The sequence below is a fragment of the Exophiala dermatitidis genome (genome assembly GCF_000230625.1).
Source record: "Exophiala dermatitidis NIH/UT8656 unplaced genomic scaffold supercont1.4, whole genome shotgun sequence".
In the NCBI taxonomy this organism is placed as follows: domain Eukaryota; kingdom Fungi; phylum Ascomycota; class Eurotiomycetes; order Chaetothyriales; family Herpotrichiellaceae; genus Exophiala; species Exophiala dermatitidis.
Window position 1 is genome coordinate 1,637,928 of NW_008751649.1, and position 16,401 is coordinate 1,654,328.

General features: G+C 50.8%; 6 protein-coding genes across 6 annotated transcripts; 3 read left to right on the plus strand and 3 right to left on the minus strand.

The window, feature by feature from the left end:
- Nucleotides 1-987: 987 nt before the first annotated feature.
- HMPREF1120_04918 (histidinol dehydrogenase) lies at nucleotides 988-4,656 on the plus strand. The gene has a single exon (XM_009159067.1). It carries the CDS (start codon nucleotides 1,622-1,624, stop codon nucleotides 4,358-4,360), a length of 2,739 nt encoding a protein of 912 aa, XP_009157315.1. The 5' UTR covers nucleotides 988-1,621; the 3' UTR covers nucleotides 4,361-4,656.
- Nucleotides 4,657-4,881: 225 nt separating this feature from the next.
- HMPREF1120_04919 (phenylalanyl-tRNA synthetase alpha chain) lies at nucleotides 4,882-7,174 on the plus strand. The gene is made up of 2 exons (XM_009159068.1): nucleotides 4,882-6,466; nucleotides 6,537-7,174. The coding sequence occupies exons 1-2, from the start codon at nucleotides 4,992-4,994 to the stop codon at nucleotides 6,628-6,630; spliced, it is 1,569 nt and encodes a 522-aa protein (XP_009157316.1). The 5' UTR covers nucleotides 4,882-4,991; the 3' UTR covers nucleotides 6,631-7,174.
- Nucleotides 7,175-7,752: 578 nt separating this feature from the next.
- On the minus strand, nucleotides 7,753-8,809 carry HMPREF1120_04920 (40S ribosomal protein S21). The gene is made up of 2 exons (XM_009159069.1): nucleotides 8,593-8,809; nucleotides 7,753-8,431 (listed from the first exon to the last, which is right to left on the minus strand). The coding sequence occupies exons 1-2, from the start codon at nucleotides 8,622-8,624 to the stop codon at nucleotides 8,197-8,199; spliced, it is 267 nt and encodes an 88-aa protein (XP_009157317.1). The 5' UTR covers nucleotides 8,625-8,809; the 3' UTR covers nucleotides 7,753-8,196.
- A 114-nt stretch (nucleotides 8,810-8,923) lies between these two features.
- Nucleotides 8,924-14,068, minus strand: HMPREF1120_04921 (uncharacterized protein). The gene has a single exon (XM_009159070.1). The coding sequence runs from the start codon at nucleotides 13,679-13,681 to the stop codon at nucleotides 9,572-9,574; it is 4,110 nt and encodes a 1,369-aa protein (XP_009157318.1). The 5' UTR covers nucleotides 13,682-14,068; the 3' UTR covers nucleotides 8,924-9,571.
- On the plus strand, nucleotides 13,884-15,614 carry HMPREF1120_04922 (3-hydroxyacyl-CoA dehydrogenase). The gene is made up of 2 exons (XM_009159071.1): nucleotides 13,884-14,014; nucleotides 14,068-15,614. The coding sequence occupies exon 2, from the start codon at nucleotides 14,481-14,483 to the stop codon at nucleotides 15,360-15,362; it is 882 nt and encodes a 293-aa protein (XP_009157319.1). The 5' UTR covers nucleotides 13,884-14,014; nucleotides 14,068-14,480; the 3' UTR covers nucleotides 15,363-15,614.
- A 14-nt stretch (nucleotides 15,615-15,628) lies between these two features.
- On the minus strand, nucleotides 15,629-16,267 carry HMPREF1120_04923 (peptide-methionine (S)-S-oxide reductase; the record flags this gene model as incomplete). The annotated part of the gene is made up of 1 exon (XM_009159072.1): nucleotides 15,629-16,267. The coding sequence occupies one exon, from the start codon at nucleotides 16,265-16,267 to the stop codon at nucleotides 15,629-15,631; it is 639 nt and encodes a 212-aa protein (XP_009157320.1).
- Nucleotides 16,268-16,401: the final 134 nt, after the last annotated feature.

Consider the following 16,401-nt stretch of genomic DNA (forward strand, 5'->3'; position numbering starts at 1 on the left):
TAGAGTTACGAGTTCGATTAGTATTTACTAACGTAAGAGAAGATAAGATCCGACTAAGTATAGATAGAAAAGACGAGTTCTATAAATAATAGTTAAATCGAGAAATATATCGTCTAACTTATAACGAAGATTAACTACGAGAGACTATAAACTTAACTTATAAAAGATCGACGACTATATAGATATAGAAGACTCGTAGTACTCTATCGCTCTATTACTCTAATCTAGTATAATAGTATAGTATTATATTCTAGATTACCCGTTTCGAAAGTTACGTACTTCTCGTATATAGATCTTCGATAATCCTTCCTTATTAATAGCACCTAACGAGGTTGTCCGGATTCTATGCGCCTGAGGTTCATGCATAAATCTTGACATATCTAAATAAACTTAGAAACTTAGAGTTCGAGTAAATTATATAGAGCTAGTATAAACTTAATACACTTTAATATAAGTAATTCTGGACCGGTTTCGAACCGATTATGGATCGACTCCGAACCGGGTTCGAACCGATTCCAAACTGTGTTAGATATAAGTATATATTCGACCTTTAAACGGGTTCGAAACTATAGGGTGGGCTATGTACTATATATATAGTACTAGTACTTACTAGTTATACTAGTCTAGTTCTAGTAGTACTTAGTAGAGTTCAAGCTGACCGTAATAGGTGTTGACAAGGTTCAAGTTGTTACCCCAAGGTCGACCCTGTCAGCACTATATATGTATGAAATTCAAAGGAAAGCTCTACGAACGGTGCAAACACTCAAGTCGAATATACTTAAGTACTAGTAGTACAAATATTCGAATTATCGAAGGCTGTATTGTACTGCAAGGCGGCAGGCAGTACCTACATAGTACTTAGTATTACTAGTGCTGTAATTCAGTACCAAGCTTGGACTGGTTTTTACTCAGTAGTACATACTAGTAACTAGGTACTTAGTACTTAAGTACTATGTATGTTCGTCTTGCCGCCATGCGGAGGGATCACAAGTTTCTAAGGAACAAATTTCGTCAAAACGGAGAGGTGATCTTCAGCCAGGCAGCCGCCACATATTACCGTCACCGTGGATGTCTGGAGGTGGTCACAATCGCGGCCCCTCTGATATTACAGTGGTAGTACTAGTACCTACCTAGGTAACATTGCTGCTGTTCATCTGATTACCGAAAGAACAACGACTACTAAATACATACCTACGTAGTAATTGCGGGTTGGGGGTTCCGCAAATAACAGCGCACTCTGCCATCGGAGTATCATTTGTCTCTTAAGCTTATTTAAAGTACCTCTGCTACCTCGTCTTCGCAGCGTTGAGTTTGATTTCAAGTCGTAGTCCGACCCTGTCGGTGTGGGCGGAAGGTCACGCTACGTGTCGACGATGAAAGGGACAATCATGTCGAACCAACATGCCACGACGATGATTTGGGCGGAAGCTGGTTGGTTGCAGGGACGTTGTGGCATGACAATTGGACGTCGGTTAAGTTGCCCAATGCAGCGCCCTTATCCTTATCAAATGCGATAACTTTTTCCCGCATGAGTTGAGTCAATCATCTCCTCCGACGGGCACAGTTGACACCATTTGCAGCCCTTTTGCACTGCTCCTGCACTATATCAAGCATCTCCAAGATGGGTGTCGGCCTCCTCGTGTCTGTTGAAACTGGGGAGATACTGTCGGAAAAGCCAAAAGGACTGACTCTAGACCAAGTCGGTTACTTGGGACAATGCCTCGTTGATGCCACCCCCGAGAACTTTGAGTCGAGCCTTTCTTTTCTGCGGCAGAACTTCTCGAAACTTGCTATCAATTACGATGTTCGGAAACTCAAGAGCTGGGACAACGTAGTTGACCTGCTCAACAATGGCGCGACGAAGCTATTCGTCACATTTGAACAGTTAAAAGCCCTGTCTCAGGAGCCTACGATATCTCCCGATCGCCTTGTCCTCACCATCTCGCTGGTCAACCCTAAGACCGATATCGGCAAATTGAAGTCTTTTCTGGAGACGAATCCGCAATGGATGACGAGAGAATGGGCGTTTGACGGCGATAAAGGCAATGAGGAGGTAGATGCGGTTCTGAAAGAGCTGGGGAACTACCCTCCAAGCCCCGATCAGACCATCTTTGTCAGAGTCTCGGACGATTCAGAAGGACGGAATCTGCTTCACGAGTATCCCGGAAATGCGCTCATCGTATCTTCCAAGCTCTTGACTTTCGATCAGACAAAGGAGGGACACGAGAACCTGATTCCTGCTTTGGATTTGCTGCTTGCCGGCGCCACTCCTGACCGCAGAACCGGCCTTTACGCTACCACTGTGGTAGACGAACGTGGCGTGGCCTTGGGTCTAGTATGGAGCAGCAAAGAGAGCCTGGCCGAAGCTCTCAAAACTGGAACCGGGGTCTATCAAAGTCGTAAGAGGGGGCTGTGGTATAAAGGAGCGTCGAGTGGGGACACTCAGGAGCTCATTAATATTTCCTTCGACTGCGACAAAGACTGTTTGCTCATGAGGGTGCATCAAAAGGGCCGAGGGTTCTGCCATCTGGCGACCATGTCGTGCTGGGGTAAGGTCTCTGGACTATCCCGACTGCAACGGACACTTCAAGAGCGCAAGGTGGATGCACCCGCGGGCTCCTACACCGCTCGGCTCTTTAGCGACCCGAAACTCGTCAACGCAAAGATCAAAGAAGAAGCAGACGAACTTTGTGAAGCAAGCACCAAGGAAGAGATCGCCTCTGAGGCAGCAGACTTGTTCTACTTTGCACTGGCACGGTGTATAGCAGCGGATGTGACCTTGGAGGATATTGAGAAGAACCTGGACCTGAAGAGTTTGAAGGTCAAGAGAAGGAAGGGCGATGCCAAACCTCAATATGTCGAAGAGAAGCCTCCCAAGGAAGAAAGTCCCAGTCAGACGAATGGGATCAACGGTCAGCAAGACGAGCAAGTCAGAGAAGCCGTTTCTGTGCCGAAATCGCCCTCGGATCCGGCGGGCAAGACGACTACAGGGCGGATACAACTGACACGATACTCGACTTCACAAGCATTCTCTGATGACGTTATAAAGGCTGCCCTGCAAAGACCGTCACAAAAGTCCAACGAGAAGATTATGTCTCTGGTCCACCCAATCATCGCTGATGTTCGCAGTAACGGTGATTCCGCAGTCTTGAAATACACCCACAAGTTCGAGAAAGCAACAAGCCTCACGTCACCAGTTCTGAAAGCACCTTTCCCAGAATCCCTCATGCAGCTGCCAGAAGAGACTATCAAAGCAATCAACATCTCTTACGACAACATCCTGAAGTTTCATTCTGCCCAGGAATCACCGGCTCCTTTGGTAGTTGAGACCATGCCCGGTGTCACCTGTTCCCGCTTTTCTCGACCAATTGAGAAGGTCGGGCTTTACATTCCTGGCGGTACGGCAGTGCTGCCCTCCACCGCACTTATGTTGGGTGTGCCAGCAATGGCTGCGGGATGCAAGAATATTGTGTTGGCCTCGCCTCCAAGGTCTGATGGCACCGTTAGCCCCGAAATTGTGTACATTGCCCACAAGGTTGGGGCGGAATCGATAGTACTGGCTGGTGGCGCTCAAGCTGTTGCTGCGATGGCTTATGGAACGGAGTCAATCACCAAGGTTGACAAAATTCTTGGCCCTGGCAATCAGTTTGTTACCGCGGCGAAAATGATTGTGAGCAATGATACATCCGCTGCCGTGTCTATTGATATGCCTGCCGGTCCGTCCGAGGTGCTTGTGGTTGCCGACAAGACTGCCGACCCAGCGTTCGTGGCCAGCGATCTTCTCAGCCAGGCGGAGCACGGCACAGACAGCCAGGTTGTTTTGATTGCGATCGACCTGGATGAGCAACAGCTGCAGGCCATTGAAGACGAGGTGCACAAGCAAGCGCATGAACTTCCCCGAGTGGACATCGTGAGAGGTGCAATTGAGCACAGCGTTACCATCTCGGTCGGCAGCTTGAAGGAAGCCATGAAATGGTCCAACTACTATGCGCCGGAGCATCTTATCCTGCAGATTGAAGATCCACGATCGGCACTTCCCGACGTCCAGAATGCGGGCTCCGTGTTTATCGGTGGCTGGACACCTGAGTCTGTCGGCGACTACTCAGCCGGTGTGAACCACAGTCTACCAACATACGGTTACGCCAAACAGTACTCCGGAGTTAACCTGGGCAGTTTCATGAAGAACATCACGAGCAGTGAGGTCAACGAGAAGGGTGTGGGAGAGGTCGGCTATGCTGTCATGGAGCTTGCCAGATGTGAGGGTTTGGATGCCCACAGAAGAGCCATGGAGCTCCGCATGGAGAAACTGGGCCTTGTTGAGAGAAGGAGTGCGCCGAAAGCCGTGGATTCCGTGGCTTAAGGCAACGCTGTTGTACATGTTGGAAAGGAGGACGTTGTGCAAGCGATGCAATGAACACGACGGCCACCTGGCCTGGATCTCATGATAGCGTTCTATTAAGCCGTTGTGGGGATCCTCTCGATGAGTGTTGTGTCTCTCAGGTATTGATTGCATAGACTATCATCTAGCTGTAGGGCATGGTGAGATGGGTATAATGAAATGGCGACAACTTAGAATTGGACCTATAGACTCCTTCTCAATTGTCCGCGTTATATAAGATTGTTGAGCATCCTACGAATAGACAGTTGATGGAGCAGCGAGTATGTTAGATGGTGCAATACTGCTGCGCTGTCAGCTATATCGTGTTCAAGGAGTGCGGTGTTGAGTTGTAGTGGTGATGATATCCCATTCCCTCATAAATTACCAGGCAAAAAGGGCTGAGCCAACAGACACTGCCAAGCATCACTGTGTTGCCGCCCTAAACGCATCTCGGTGGTGGATGTGGAGTCCGCAGTTGGAGTCATTCTTGTAATTAATTGTAGAAAGAAACACGGAATATAGAATCGAAGACGAGAACAGACCCAACGAACCCATCTTCCCGTGGCTGCTGCCCACTTGTCGCTTTGTCTCCCCTATACAAATAGGCGCAATCATGGCAGAGGATTTGACAGCCCAGCTCCTCAGCGTCCTAGCAAACAGCGACGGCCCAATCCTCACGTCCGACGAATTTCCCAATGCCTCTTTTGTCTCTGTGAAATCAGCGGTCGACAAGTTAAGATCACGGGACTTCATCCAAGCCGAGCAAGTCGACAGGGTAGAACTTGTGCTCACAAAGGAAGGCCAGGACATTGCCGACCACGGAAGCAATGGGGCTCGAGTCTTTGAAGCCGTGCGGGCATCCTTGGAGGGACTAAAAATCAAGGATCTTCCGACCGCTGTGGGAGACGCCAATGTCGCAAAGTTTGGATCGGGAGACGCATTCAAGCAGAAATGGGTCAAGAAGGAGGGCGACGTGCTCAAGGCCACAGTGGACCATATCGAGGACGATGTACAAAAACAATTACGAGAGATCCAAGCCACGCACAAGCTGGACAATCCGAAGGTAGTGGCGGATTTCAAGAAGAGGAAGTATGTGGTGGATCAAAAGACGATTGCTTTCAAGGTCTCTAAGGGACCCAAGTTCTCGACAGAGTTTGTCAAGGAGGAGGCCGACTTGACTGCTGAGATGTTGGCGTCCGGCGCCTGGAAGACGGTGCAGCTCAAACCATACAACTTCAAGGCCAAAGGCGCCCCTACCCCCGCAGGAGCTCTTCACCCGCTCAACAAGGTGCGGCAAGAGTTTCGGGAGATTTTCTTCGAGATGGGCTTCGAAGAGATGCCGACGAATCGTTATGTCGAGACCGGTTTCTGGAATTTCGATGCCCTCTTCGTCCCTCAACAACATCCTGCCCGCGACTTGCAAGACACCTTCTACATTTCCGACCCTGTGAAAGCGGATCCGCCCCGAGAAGATCCCGAGCCCACGGTGCCTGGGGCTAAATCGACGCCCGCTTCGGCCAACGAGCGGGACATAGCAGCCGAGAAGAAGTTGGATTACAAGCAGTACTGGGATGACGTGCGGGCTGTGCATGAGAACGGAAAGTTTGGCTCGATAGGCTACAGATACCCTTGGTCGCCGGACGAGGCTCTTCGGCTGGTTCTGCGGACGCACACCACTGCCATTTCGACGTATATGCTGCACAAGCTCGCCTTGAATCCTCGACCCGCCAGATATTTCTCCATCGACCGCGTCTTCCGCAACGAAACTGTCGACCAGACCCATCTTGCGGAATTCCACCAGGTCGAAGGTGTCATTGCCGACTGGGGCTTGACCCTGGGAGGTCTGATTGGGTTCATGGAAGTCTTCTTCGGCAAGATGGGCATCAAAAACCTAAGGTTCAAGCCTGCATACAACCCTTACACCGAACCCAGTATGGAGATCTTCAGTTACCACGAGGGATTGAAGAAGTGGGTTGAGATTGGAAACAGCGGCATGTTCCGGCCAGAAATGCTCGAGCCTATGGGCTTGCCCAAGGACATGAGGATATACGGCTGGGGGTTAAGTTTGGAGAGACCTACCATGATCAAGTAAGTTTGGATTTTCTCATGCGATCGGTCACGCTGCTGTATCTGGAATTTTGACTGACCTTTCACCTAGGTATGGTGTGAACAATATCCGTGAACTGCTCGGTCACAAAGTCGACCTCAATTTCATTGAACAGAATCCCGCCGTCCGGTTACACAAAGATTAGATTATGCATGTCTGTTTCTGTCTTGCAACTCGAGAATCGAGCCAGTTCAAGAAAGACGAAGAGTTCAAGCATCCAATTGGCCATAAACGGAGCAGTCAAGAAGCGTTCTCGACCGGGTAATCTAGAAATGATGATAGCCCTTCCTCCATTTTGCTTACGGTGATTTCCATGCATCTTCTTTTCCCCCTTGCATTAATCCTTGCTGCTGCTGCTTCTGCTGCTGCTAGCAATTTCCCTATGATTTTTCCAATCACTCTACCGGCACATCAAGGCTTCCCCAGACCATCCACTCCATGTCCGGGGAAGTAGAGACAATATCAAACCCAGCCGAACATTGAGAAAATAGCCGCCTTCTGAAGAGCTGTGATTGAGTCGAGATTAAGAATCAGAGCACAGATACGGGCGGAACATTACAGTATCTATAATACTAATACTACAGTGGTGGTGGTGGTGGTGGTGGTGGTGGTGGTGCTGCTGCTGCTGCTGCTGCTGCTGCTGCTGGACTCAAAATTCAAGACTCAAAATTCAATGTAGACCATGTTAAGGATGAGCATTCGCCCCGTGTCTTCTTCCACGACCCTTCGTTCCGTTCCCGGTTTGTGCCCATTTTGTCGTGATGGAGTCTTCTGGTGGAGGACCACAATCGAGATACCGGATGTAATTAATAAGGTACATACATACTGTTTGTCGGTCCCTAGGTAAGTGAGTAAATATTGCCTGATGCTGGAGATGTACAGTACTGGCAAGTATGGCATCATTAGGGAATTCCCCAGGCGGCCTGAATTGGGGGTCCGGGGGGCCTTTGGTAGATAGTAAGACAGCTAGGAAAGGGGCAGCAGACCGCGCTATTATCGCATGGACATGCAGTACATGCATCAGCAAACGAGTAGTATCATCAACGATGCGGTTCCAGTCGCTACATCTGGTCCGGAGTCGGCCTTCCTGAGCATGCTGTGTTTGTTAACTTTCTTACCCATTGGTTGGGTTAAGAAACATGTTCGAGCATGAGACCCAAAGCAACCGAGCGCCAGGGTGGAACCCCTAGCAGAATCCTTCATATGTGAAGCCACCATCAATCAACGGACAACCGGGGTCGAGGAGAAAACAAAAAGCAGAGCAAAATAGGAAGTCAATTTTGGGATTTTGCATTGATTCATCTGCATATGTCATGCTGAGCTGCATCAACACCCCCTTTCGAATGCATCCATTCGGAGACCCATTGATCACTGATTGCAATTGTGGTGTTGGTTGATGATCGCACAAAAGCCCCCACGGCGCCCTCATGCCATTGCCAGACGGTTCGGTTTCCTGGATATGTTCTTCCGCTTCTTGCCCATGCCCAGTCCATTCCATTCCAGCTCAAGCTCCCACACACTTGCACTCTGGCGACACCACGAAGATTCCACACCCCCACGTTTGATTTTCCTTTTTGCCCGCCTAGCAACTTGATCGGTTGACCGGTTGACACAATTGAACTTTTTTGTTTTATTCGAGAATCGGATCTATCTTCGTTTCCTCACGGTATTCCGGGGCCATTCGTGTAATATCTCGCGAGGATGAAAGCGTTTATCTCGTGGCCTGGGCGCTCCAGACGTTCTTCAAGAACCCATCCTTCTGCGCCAGTCGGTTGAGGGAGTCGTCGCTCTCGGCGCGCGACCGCACGAATCCGCAGAGCGCATAGACGTGGTTCTCGCCCGTGTACCGGCCGTTCTCGTCGACTTTGCCAATGCTGATCTGGACGGAGGCGTGGTCCTTGGCCTTGATGATGCGGTTGGTCGCGCTGCACTTGCGCGGGACGTAGCTGGACGCAAACAAATGTTAGTTTACTGGTCTGTATATCTCAATCGACGGTCTCTTTCTCCTATTAATCCTTCTCCTCAAAGAGTGGTGGCCAAAGGCACTCAAGTGTCTCTTCCTTGCTTGCTGGGATTATGCGGTGCTGGTGGAGGTGTGGTTTCTTACAGATCGACGATCTCTCCTCTCTCGTTCTCCATTTTGGCGGTTTTATGTGTGGTTTATTCGAACGAACGGTCGGTGTCGGTCGAAGGACGGCTGGTGTTGTGAGGGATGGGATTGGGATCTGGGTTGTCGTCGACAGAAAAGAGGGCCGCAGTTTGAGGGTGCGAAACTGAAATGTGCGTTCGGTGTGTCGTCGGACTTGCAAATTGCGGGCTTTCCGAGGCTTGGCGGCTGAACTCTTGGCAGAGAGGGCAGTGCGGCGTCTGATTCGTCAGTGCAAGACGACACTTCAATGCCTTCACCACGACAATCTACTAGTACAGTACATACCTAGGTAGGTATAACGTTGTCGTAATTCCTTCATGCAGTGTACTGGGTGCTATACAATGTACCTGTCACATCCTCCTATGCAAAGGGTAACGTGCTCTGTCAAATTAGGCATGTGAGCCGTTGTTGATGCCAGTCTTCTCGTCTCTTAAAGCGGCGACGCAGTACACCATTTTCACAAATACTGCAAATCGGAACATAGCGAGTAATAAATGGTGACAGAGATGGCCTTTTCTCAAACATCAACGCGAGTATACTGTGTAACGCTGGTGACAAACCACTCGGCCACTACTTTCCATCCTACCCGTGGTTGAACTGAGAACTTCGCTGAATGTAAAGGTCCACCTGCTAGTGTTATGCCATATCTCAGGCCCAGAGCATCTCTGCTCCAGATCATATCAGCCACTCGCATATCCTCATCCATGCATATTCATAGCTATCGTCGCATCATGTTACGTTACCAGTGCTCCATCCATGCTCCTGCTTAATTAATGATCCTCCCCAGATGTGCAGCGAGGGGGCTTGGGGAGCCAAATAGTCCCTCTGCGGGACACGACGTCCAAAAGAAATCCTGCTGCAAGTTCAATGCCCGTGCTATTCTCTCTTTCCGTCTCAGCCGGTCCATCCTCCAAACGCAGTTGCCAGATGATGTACACTACCTCCTGACCACACTTGGTCCCGTCATCCGCCCTCCGCCCGCAAGCAGACTCTGTCGGACGATCATCTCCGCAGCGGCCGCCGCAGCGAGCCGTTCTTTCTGTCGGGACCGGTCTCGTAGATAACTGGCTGCTTCAGGCCGCATCCTGAGAATACGTAGGATCATGTCATCATTGGGTTCGGCTTGGGCGGCCTTCCATTTCTCTTCTTTAGCCTTGCGCATGGTCCCCAGATTGCGGCTCAACATGATGCTCTTAGCACGTCGACCACCGGCCGGGTTACCGGCATTCAGCAACCCGCCTCCGCCCACGGCGCCTAGATTAGCAGGAGCGGAGAGACGGGTGCGCTGCAATTGCTGGTTGGCTGCGGTGGCCGAAGCCATCCTCTCTGATTCGCGGATCAGGCTTTCCGTGGGCTCAAAGTAGAAAAAGTTGAGCATTTGCAACTCGTGATATTTGGGGTTCTTCAGAATGTTCAATGGCACCCCGTTTGCTTCCCCGGTGTCCTCGTCAACGGCGTTGAAGAATTCTAACAGACTTTGCAGCCATTTGAAAACAACGTCGAGTTCTTGCTGACTCAAGGCCTTCTGTTGGGATGGTTTATCAGAAAGAGGAGGGACGAGCAGCCCTTCAATGGTAACGAGGACCTCTTTCCAGATCCGCGTCATGACAGCTTTCATTGCATCGGACGTCAGGGCCTGTTGCATGATCGCGAAATTGTCGTCAAAATAGTCGAATAACGGTTTCAACGCGTTGACGATCTCGGCATCCGTCGGCATTGCTGTAGTCATTGCTGCAGATGCTCGGTTTCGATTAAAGTATGATGACACGCTGGAAATGGAAATCCCTCGGTTGAGCAAAGACCTCAAAGCTCGGCGAGAAAGGCAGTGACTGATGTAAGCGGAGAGCTTGTCAGTGATCTTGCGAGTCATGTCCCGTTGGGTCCGTTGCAGATTTCTAAACGCCTTCCCGAAATAGAATTGGATATCGTCTCGCTCGCCTTCCATGCTAACACGGATCATGACCCTGCCCTGCGTATCTAGGTCAAGCCAGTATTCACGAGGAAGAAAGTCACTGAAATGGGACGGATCCAGCTTCAGGGAGGTTCGGCCCACGTAATCATGATCACCAACTGCATCCCAGTCCCAAATCGTTGCAATGAGATTCAAGGGCCCTTGCGTTGTGATATCCACGGACTCGTCCCATCGGGGGTTGAGGTTGCGGTACACTATCCTGCTCTTGAACAGTCGCTTCTGATACTCGTCCGTCAACACAACATATGGATCGCTGAAGCCGTTGACATCACAGGCTTTGAGGTCTTCTGCTTCAACTATCTTAATTGTGAAGACGTAATTCGACGTCTTGCGAGGTCGTTGAGGCGCTGGTGGAGTATTCTTCTTGATCACTTCGGCACAAGCATCGACGTTGACCTCAGACTCGAGTTTGTCCCACTCCTGGATCGCAAAGGAGATGTTGTTGAGTTTGACAAATGACTCGGGATAGAATTGAAACGGCTCGACTCGCTCCTTGTTGTTCCAAGTATCCTTGGCAAGTTGTACCCATTTCTCCTGCCGTGTCATGGTAGCCGCAGCCTCTTGTTCAGGTGTCAACCTATCCATTTCCCTGCTGAACATCTGGTCCAGAAGCTCGCAATATCTCGCAATTCCCCGCCCAAGAGCTTTAGATAGCGCAGTCATGAATTTCGCGTAGGTCAGATCATCATCCCAATTCAGCTGGCTGACCTGGTCAATGACTTGGCTAAACGAGCTGTAGATGTCGATGACTGACGTTGAGTGACGCTCGTCTTCTGTTGGAACTTGACCTGGATGTTGCGTCCTGACCATAAAATTGTCCTGCTTCACGGCGTTCTCGACCCACCCGATCACTTGTTCTTCGGTGATCTTGATCCACCGCCAGACGAAGTCTGCCATCAAGTGTTCAATCTTGTACGGAAATGGCACGTGAGGCAATGCTTCCATGTGGACACGACGGAATTCGCTCAGTTCCTTATACAGGTCGAACCCATCCTGGATGGCAACTTCGAAGCCGTCTCTCTGTGCAGTATTCAAGATCTGCTCCACCATAGCCTTGGAATCTTCTGCAAATGCCGGTAGCGTGCAGTTCAACAGAACCATCAATGGGTTAATACCCAGAATTTCTGGGTTCTTTCTGAACCTTTTCTGCACTCTTTCAGCCAATTTTAACACTGCTTTGGCCACTTGTTGTATGTGGTAGAACTCCCATTTCTCATTCTCTCGAGGTAATTCACGATCCAGCAGCTCGTCATAGATGCGTTGAGCTTCAGCAGCCAATCCATCGATAGCTGCGTTTTTGAAGTTCTGGAACTCCTCGCGATTCTGTGTGAAGTTGGGGTCGCTCTGAACGTGCTCGTCGATAATGGCCATGACAGCGCCAACCCTCTGCAAATCAGCTTTGTCAGCATAGGCGGTCATGATTGCCTCATAAAGATCCCGAAGTAGGGTTTCGTGTAATGTTCCAAGCACCTTCCCCATCAAAGCAAAGTCGGCAATGGTCCAGTTGTATCGATCTTGGACTGCTGGGCACATGATGAAGGAACTCCTTTTATTTTTGGGGTCTTCCTGGGGAGGGTCCTTGACATAATTGAAAGCCTCATCCAGCTTCTCCAAACCGATGGCCTGCTCAACGAATTTTTCGCGAATAACATCCAGAAACAAAACAACGCGAGTGAATTTGGGTATCCGCCATCTCAGTGCAATTTCATTCAGCAACTCCGTGGTCTTCTTGGAGAGCAGTTGGCCTCCATCATTCGTCTTATCGTTAAGGTCGTGAGAAAGAGCTAGGAGCATGATAAACCGAAACATAGCTCGAGGATCAGAAGGTATAAAAGTATAGATCTGTGCGGCGTTTTCGGTATGTTGTGGTGATTCGGCCGCATTCAAATCGAGAGAGCCTAGATCTGCCGGCAGATCCAGGACGTAGGAAGAAGAGTGAGACTGATGGGAAAGCACTCTCGAGACCTCCGCATACTGAGAGTCTACAGGACTGGTTGGGGTAGCGTGAGAGTTGAACTGGGGAAGATTGCCACCGGGAGTGCTCTTCGCCAGTTCTGGGTTTGATTGAACAATGGCTAGCATGAGCTGCGAAAGTTCAGGCCCCTCACTTTTCTTCCAAGACTCATACGCCTCCTGGGTATCGAAATCATTGGCATTCAAGGTCAGACTTGTGCCGAGATTGAGGTGCTGTTGGTAGGTTTTCAGATCCTGAAGTGCTGCCTTTTCCGTCCACACAGGCTTATACTTATTGATGTCGGACTGCATCATAGTATTGGTCAAACCAAAGATCTGCCCGACTACCTGGACGAGCGGCATGTCCTTGACATTGTAAGTCAACGGAACCACTTCCTCGACGACAGTCAAAGGCCCATTTGTCTGTGAGGTGGCCAGATTGTCGTCTCCCTTCAGCAACTTGGACTCTAGAGTCTGCAGCCGACTCGCCAGTTCGGGCTTGTCTCTAGCCCAGTCGCGGTCCTTCAGGATGAGACTTAGGAGACGAACGAATAGTGCAACATGGCGGTCAACCATGCGCTTGACTCCTTCATCTCCCGGAGGCTTCCCCTTCTGCAGCTCCTTTGTGGCATTTGAGAAGAATATCAGAACCAGATCCTCGGCTCGTCTGTCGGCCTCCATGCGCTTCTTGAACGCCGGGTCTGACAGGGTATTGAGAAAAATGGCAAATATCCGCTTAACCAAAGCATCATGATATTCCGGCCGCCGCTCCGTTCCTACCAGAATGCCTTTCAACCTCTTTTCCAGTTCCTTGATAAAATCATGAGGGTAGCGTGTGCTCTTCGAGTCTCGCACGACGGAGAAATCATTCATCAATTCGTGGAATGAGTGAGACGTCGTCGAGCGGTGGACGGCCGGTCTGGTTTCCACATGTCTCTTGCGGGTCGTGCGAGGTTGGAGGAGGTAGGAGAGATAGGCCACTCGTAGAGCGTATAGATATGCCTCATTTGCATCTATGGACTTTCCGCGCGTCCTGGAAGAGTCGCGGGATCTTCTGCCTCCATTTCGTACACCGTTTAGGCTCCGGCTGGGTGCTCTCGAGCGATGCGAGGATTGGGACATAGGGCAGGCATGAACCGGATCGATGAAGATGTCCCGTAGAACACCAAGTGTGAGCACTGTAAAAGAATTCTAACGGGAGAAACAGGACGCGCGGTATTGTGTGGCTGGCGCTATGGTGGTCGGACGACTGATGATCAGCGTGGCACCGAGACCATCAGTCCAGAGACCGGAGTGAGGACCAACCAGCCCGGGGAACTTCTGCGCAGTAGTGACAGAGGCAAATACTGCTGGGTTGGAGCCAACACTCTCTTATCAATCCGGAGGGTGTATCTGAGGATTCAGGCAGTGCGGCGGAGGCATAAATGGCAAACTATTTGCCAGTGTCTGGCTGGGGTTGAGTCGGTCCCTTTGTGAATTTGGCGTGTTTCAGGCTCACACTGAACTAGGTACGCTACGAGGAAATGACGAACTGGAACTGGAACTGGAGCCCGCAGCCTGAGCCACTGCCACTGCCACTCAGCCTCATCACGTGTCAGCATTTGCATTGTCTCCTGCGGTGCCTTAGAACTACGAACAACGCCGCCAGCATTCCGTTGCTCAAGATTTCCCGTTGTCTGCAGTTGGAAACAATCATTTGTCTCCTTACATCAATCGCAATGCCCTGCTTTCAAAGGACTTAAACAATTGTTGCCGGAGCGAGATCCCGTCGCACTGTTCGCGCAGCGCACATGATGGGAAGTGAACCGAGGTAGGTCGCTGATCTGTATAGTAGTAAACATCTGGGCTAGCCTACCAGCTTCTTTTTCTTCTTCTCAACCGCACCCTCCCATCAATACCTCCAGACTCGATCGCAAACAAAATGCAAATCAAAGATCGAACGTTCATTGTGTCCGGAGGCTCCAGCGGGTTGGGCCTCGCCACAACCAGCCTCTTCCTTGAGAACGGCGCCAATGTATCCATCCTCGATCTCAACCCACCTCCCTCAAACACCTTCTTTCACGTCGACTCGTCACGAATCCTATTCACCAAAACGAATGTCGCCTCGACAGAGTCCCTACAAACCGCGGTCAAGAGTACGTTGAAATGGATTCAAGAAACGACCTCAAAGCCACTGTCAGGAGCAATCTGCTGTGCCGGTATTGGGACGGCCGCGTTGTCTCTTCCGCGGCAAGATGCCTCCGCGACGCATGACAATGTGAAATATATGGACATGGGCACGTTTGACCGAACCATCGCCATCAACCTGCGCGGCACTGTCGACTTGATCCGCCTCACCATCCCTCACATGGCGCTCAACGAGCCCTGGGGCCCGGATGGCGAACGAGGCATTGTGATTGTGGTATCGTCGGTGGCAGCCTATGAAGGCCAAGTAGGTCAACTGGCATACAGCGCAAGTAAAGGGGCGGTTCGGAGCATTGTTCTACCACTAGCTCGCGAGTTGGGCCTGAAGGCTGGCATCAGAGCCATGGGAATCGCACCCGGAGTGTTTCAAACAGGTATGACGGTGCCGCCGAAGAAGAACAACTCCAGTTCGCCTGTCAAGAAGGAGGGCAACGAGAGCAAATCGAAGGGTGCTACTGGTTCGCGCGCAGCAGTGAACCCAGAAATGATCCAGTACCCGATGCGGATGGGCCGAGGGGAGGAATTCGCCCGCCTTGTGAAAGAGATAGTCGAGAATCCCATGCTCAACGGTGGAGTCATAAGGTTGGATGGCGCGGTGAGGATGCCTAGCCGTCTATAGTACGGAGTGAGACAATATAGTCACGCTTTTACACCCCCGGGGCCAAATTCTCGGCTAGTAGATCATAACATGGTTAACTACCAGATCAGGAAGGGTTGTGGTCATCATCGGAACGAAAGTCAAACAGGACATGGTCATCTCGCTTTATTGTCGAAAAGACCAGGCACCTAGTCGGTGGCAGAATTCTCTCCGCAACTTGTGCGGAGATTTGTATACGCGGTGCGTAGAGAATTCTACCATCGACTAGGTGCCAGGTAGTATTATGTCTACTTCAACTCCGGAAAAGGACGCAAATAATGCGCCGGACACTGATAACCATGTTCGCCCCTCTCCTCCATCTTCTTCAAATAGTCCTGATGGTAGTCCTCGGCATCGTACCACTGGGTGGCGCGCAGTATCTGCGTCGTGATCGGTTTACCCTTGTACCACTGTTCCTGGACCTTATCCTTGATCTCATTGGCGATCTTGAACTGCTCGTCATTCTCGGCGAAGATCGCAGACCGGTACTGCGTCCCCGTATCGGGCCCCTGTCTGTTCAACGTGGTCGGGTCGTGCATTCGGAAGAAGAACTCGACAAGTTGTCGGTACGAGACGCGGTCAGGATCGAACACAATCAGCAACGACTCGGCGTGACCCGTCTGTCCTGAGCACACGGCTCGGTATGATGGCGCGGGAGTCTGACCGCCTGTATATCCCACCCGACAGTCGAGAAGACCCTTCCCGTTGCCCCAATGTTTGCGGTAGAATTCTTCTAGACCCCAGAAACAGCCGCCGGCGAAGATGGCGCGCTGCGCGTTTGGTGGGAATTGCATCGCGGCCAGCGAGTCAGGTTGTAGCGATGCCGCTGCCGACGAGGCGAATGGGCGCAGAAAGCGGGTTAGGAATGTAGGCATTTGGAAGGCCATGATGGCGATGAGGGCCACGAGGAGAGTGCTGAGGAGGGTGCCGAGAGTGCTGGTCTGCAGTTTGCCGGTGGTGGTGGCTGAGAGTGGTAGTGGTCACAATGGTAGGTGGTTTGTAGTGTAGTAGCCCTGGAAGA

Bases quoted from the DNA above. Each gene is read 5' to 3' on its own strand.
- HMPREF1120_04920 (XM_009159069.1), bottom strand. From the start codon at position 8,624: ATGGAGAACGAGAGAGGAGAGATCGTCGATCT. The intron at 8,432-8,592 runs GTAAGAAACCAC...GTTTGCGTCCAG, and splicing joins AGAGGAGAGATCGTCGATCT to CTACGTCCCGCGCAAGTGCA.
- HMPREF1120_04922 (XM_009159071.1), top strand. From the start codon at position 14,481: ATGCAAATCAAAGATCGAACGTTCATTGTGTCCGGAGGCTCCAGCGGG.
- HMPREF1120_04919 (XM_009159068.1), top strand. From the start codon at position 4,992: ATGGCAGAGGATTTGACAGCCCAGCTCCTCAGCGTCCTAGCAAACAGC. The intron at 6,467-6,536 runs GTAAGTTTGGAT...CCTTTCACCTAG, and splicing joins GAGAGACCTACCATGATCAA to GTATGGTGTGAACAATATCC.
- HMPREF1120_04921 (XM_009159070.1), bottom strand. From the start codon at position 13,681: ATGTCCCAATCCTCGCATCGCTCGAGAGCACCCAGCCGGAGCCTAAAC.
- HMPREF1120_04918 (XM_009159067.1), top strand. From the start codon at position 1,622: ATGGGTGTCGGCCTCCTCGTGTCTGTTGAAACTGGGGAGATACTGTCG.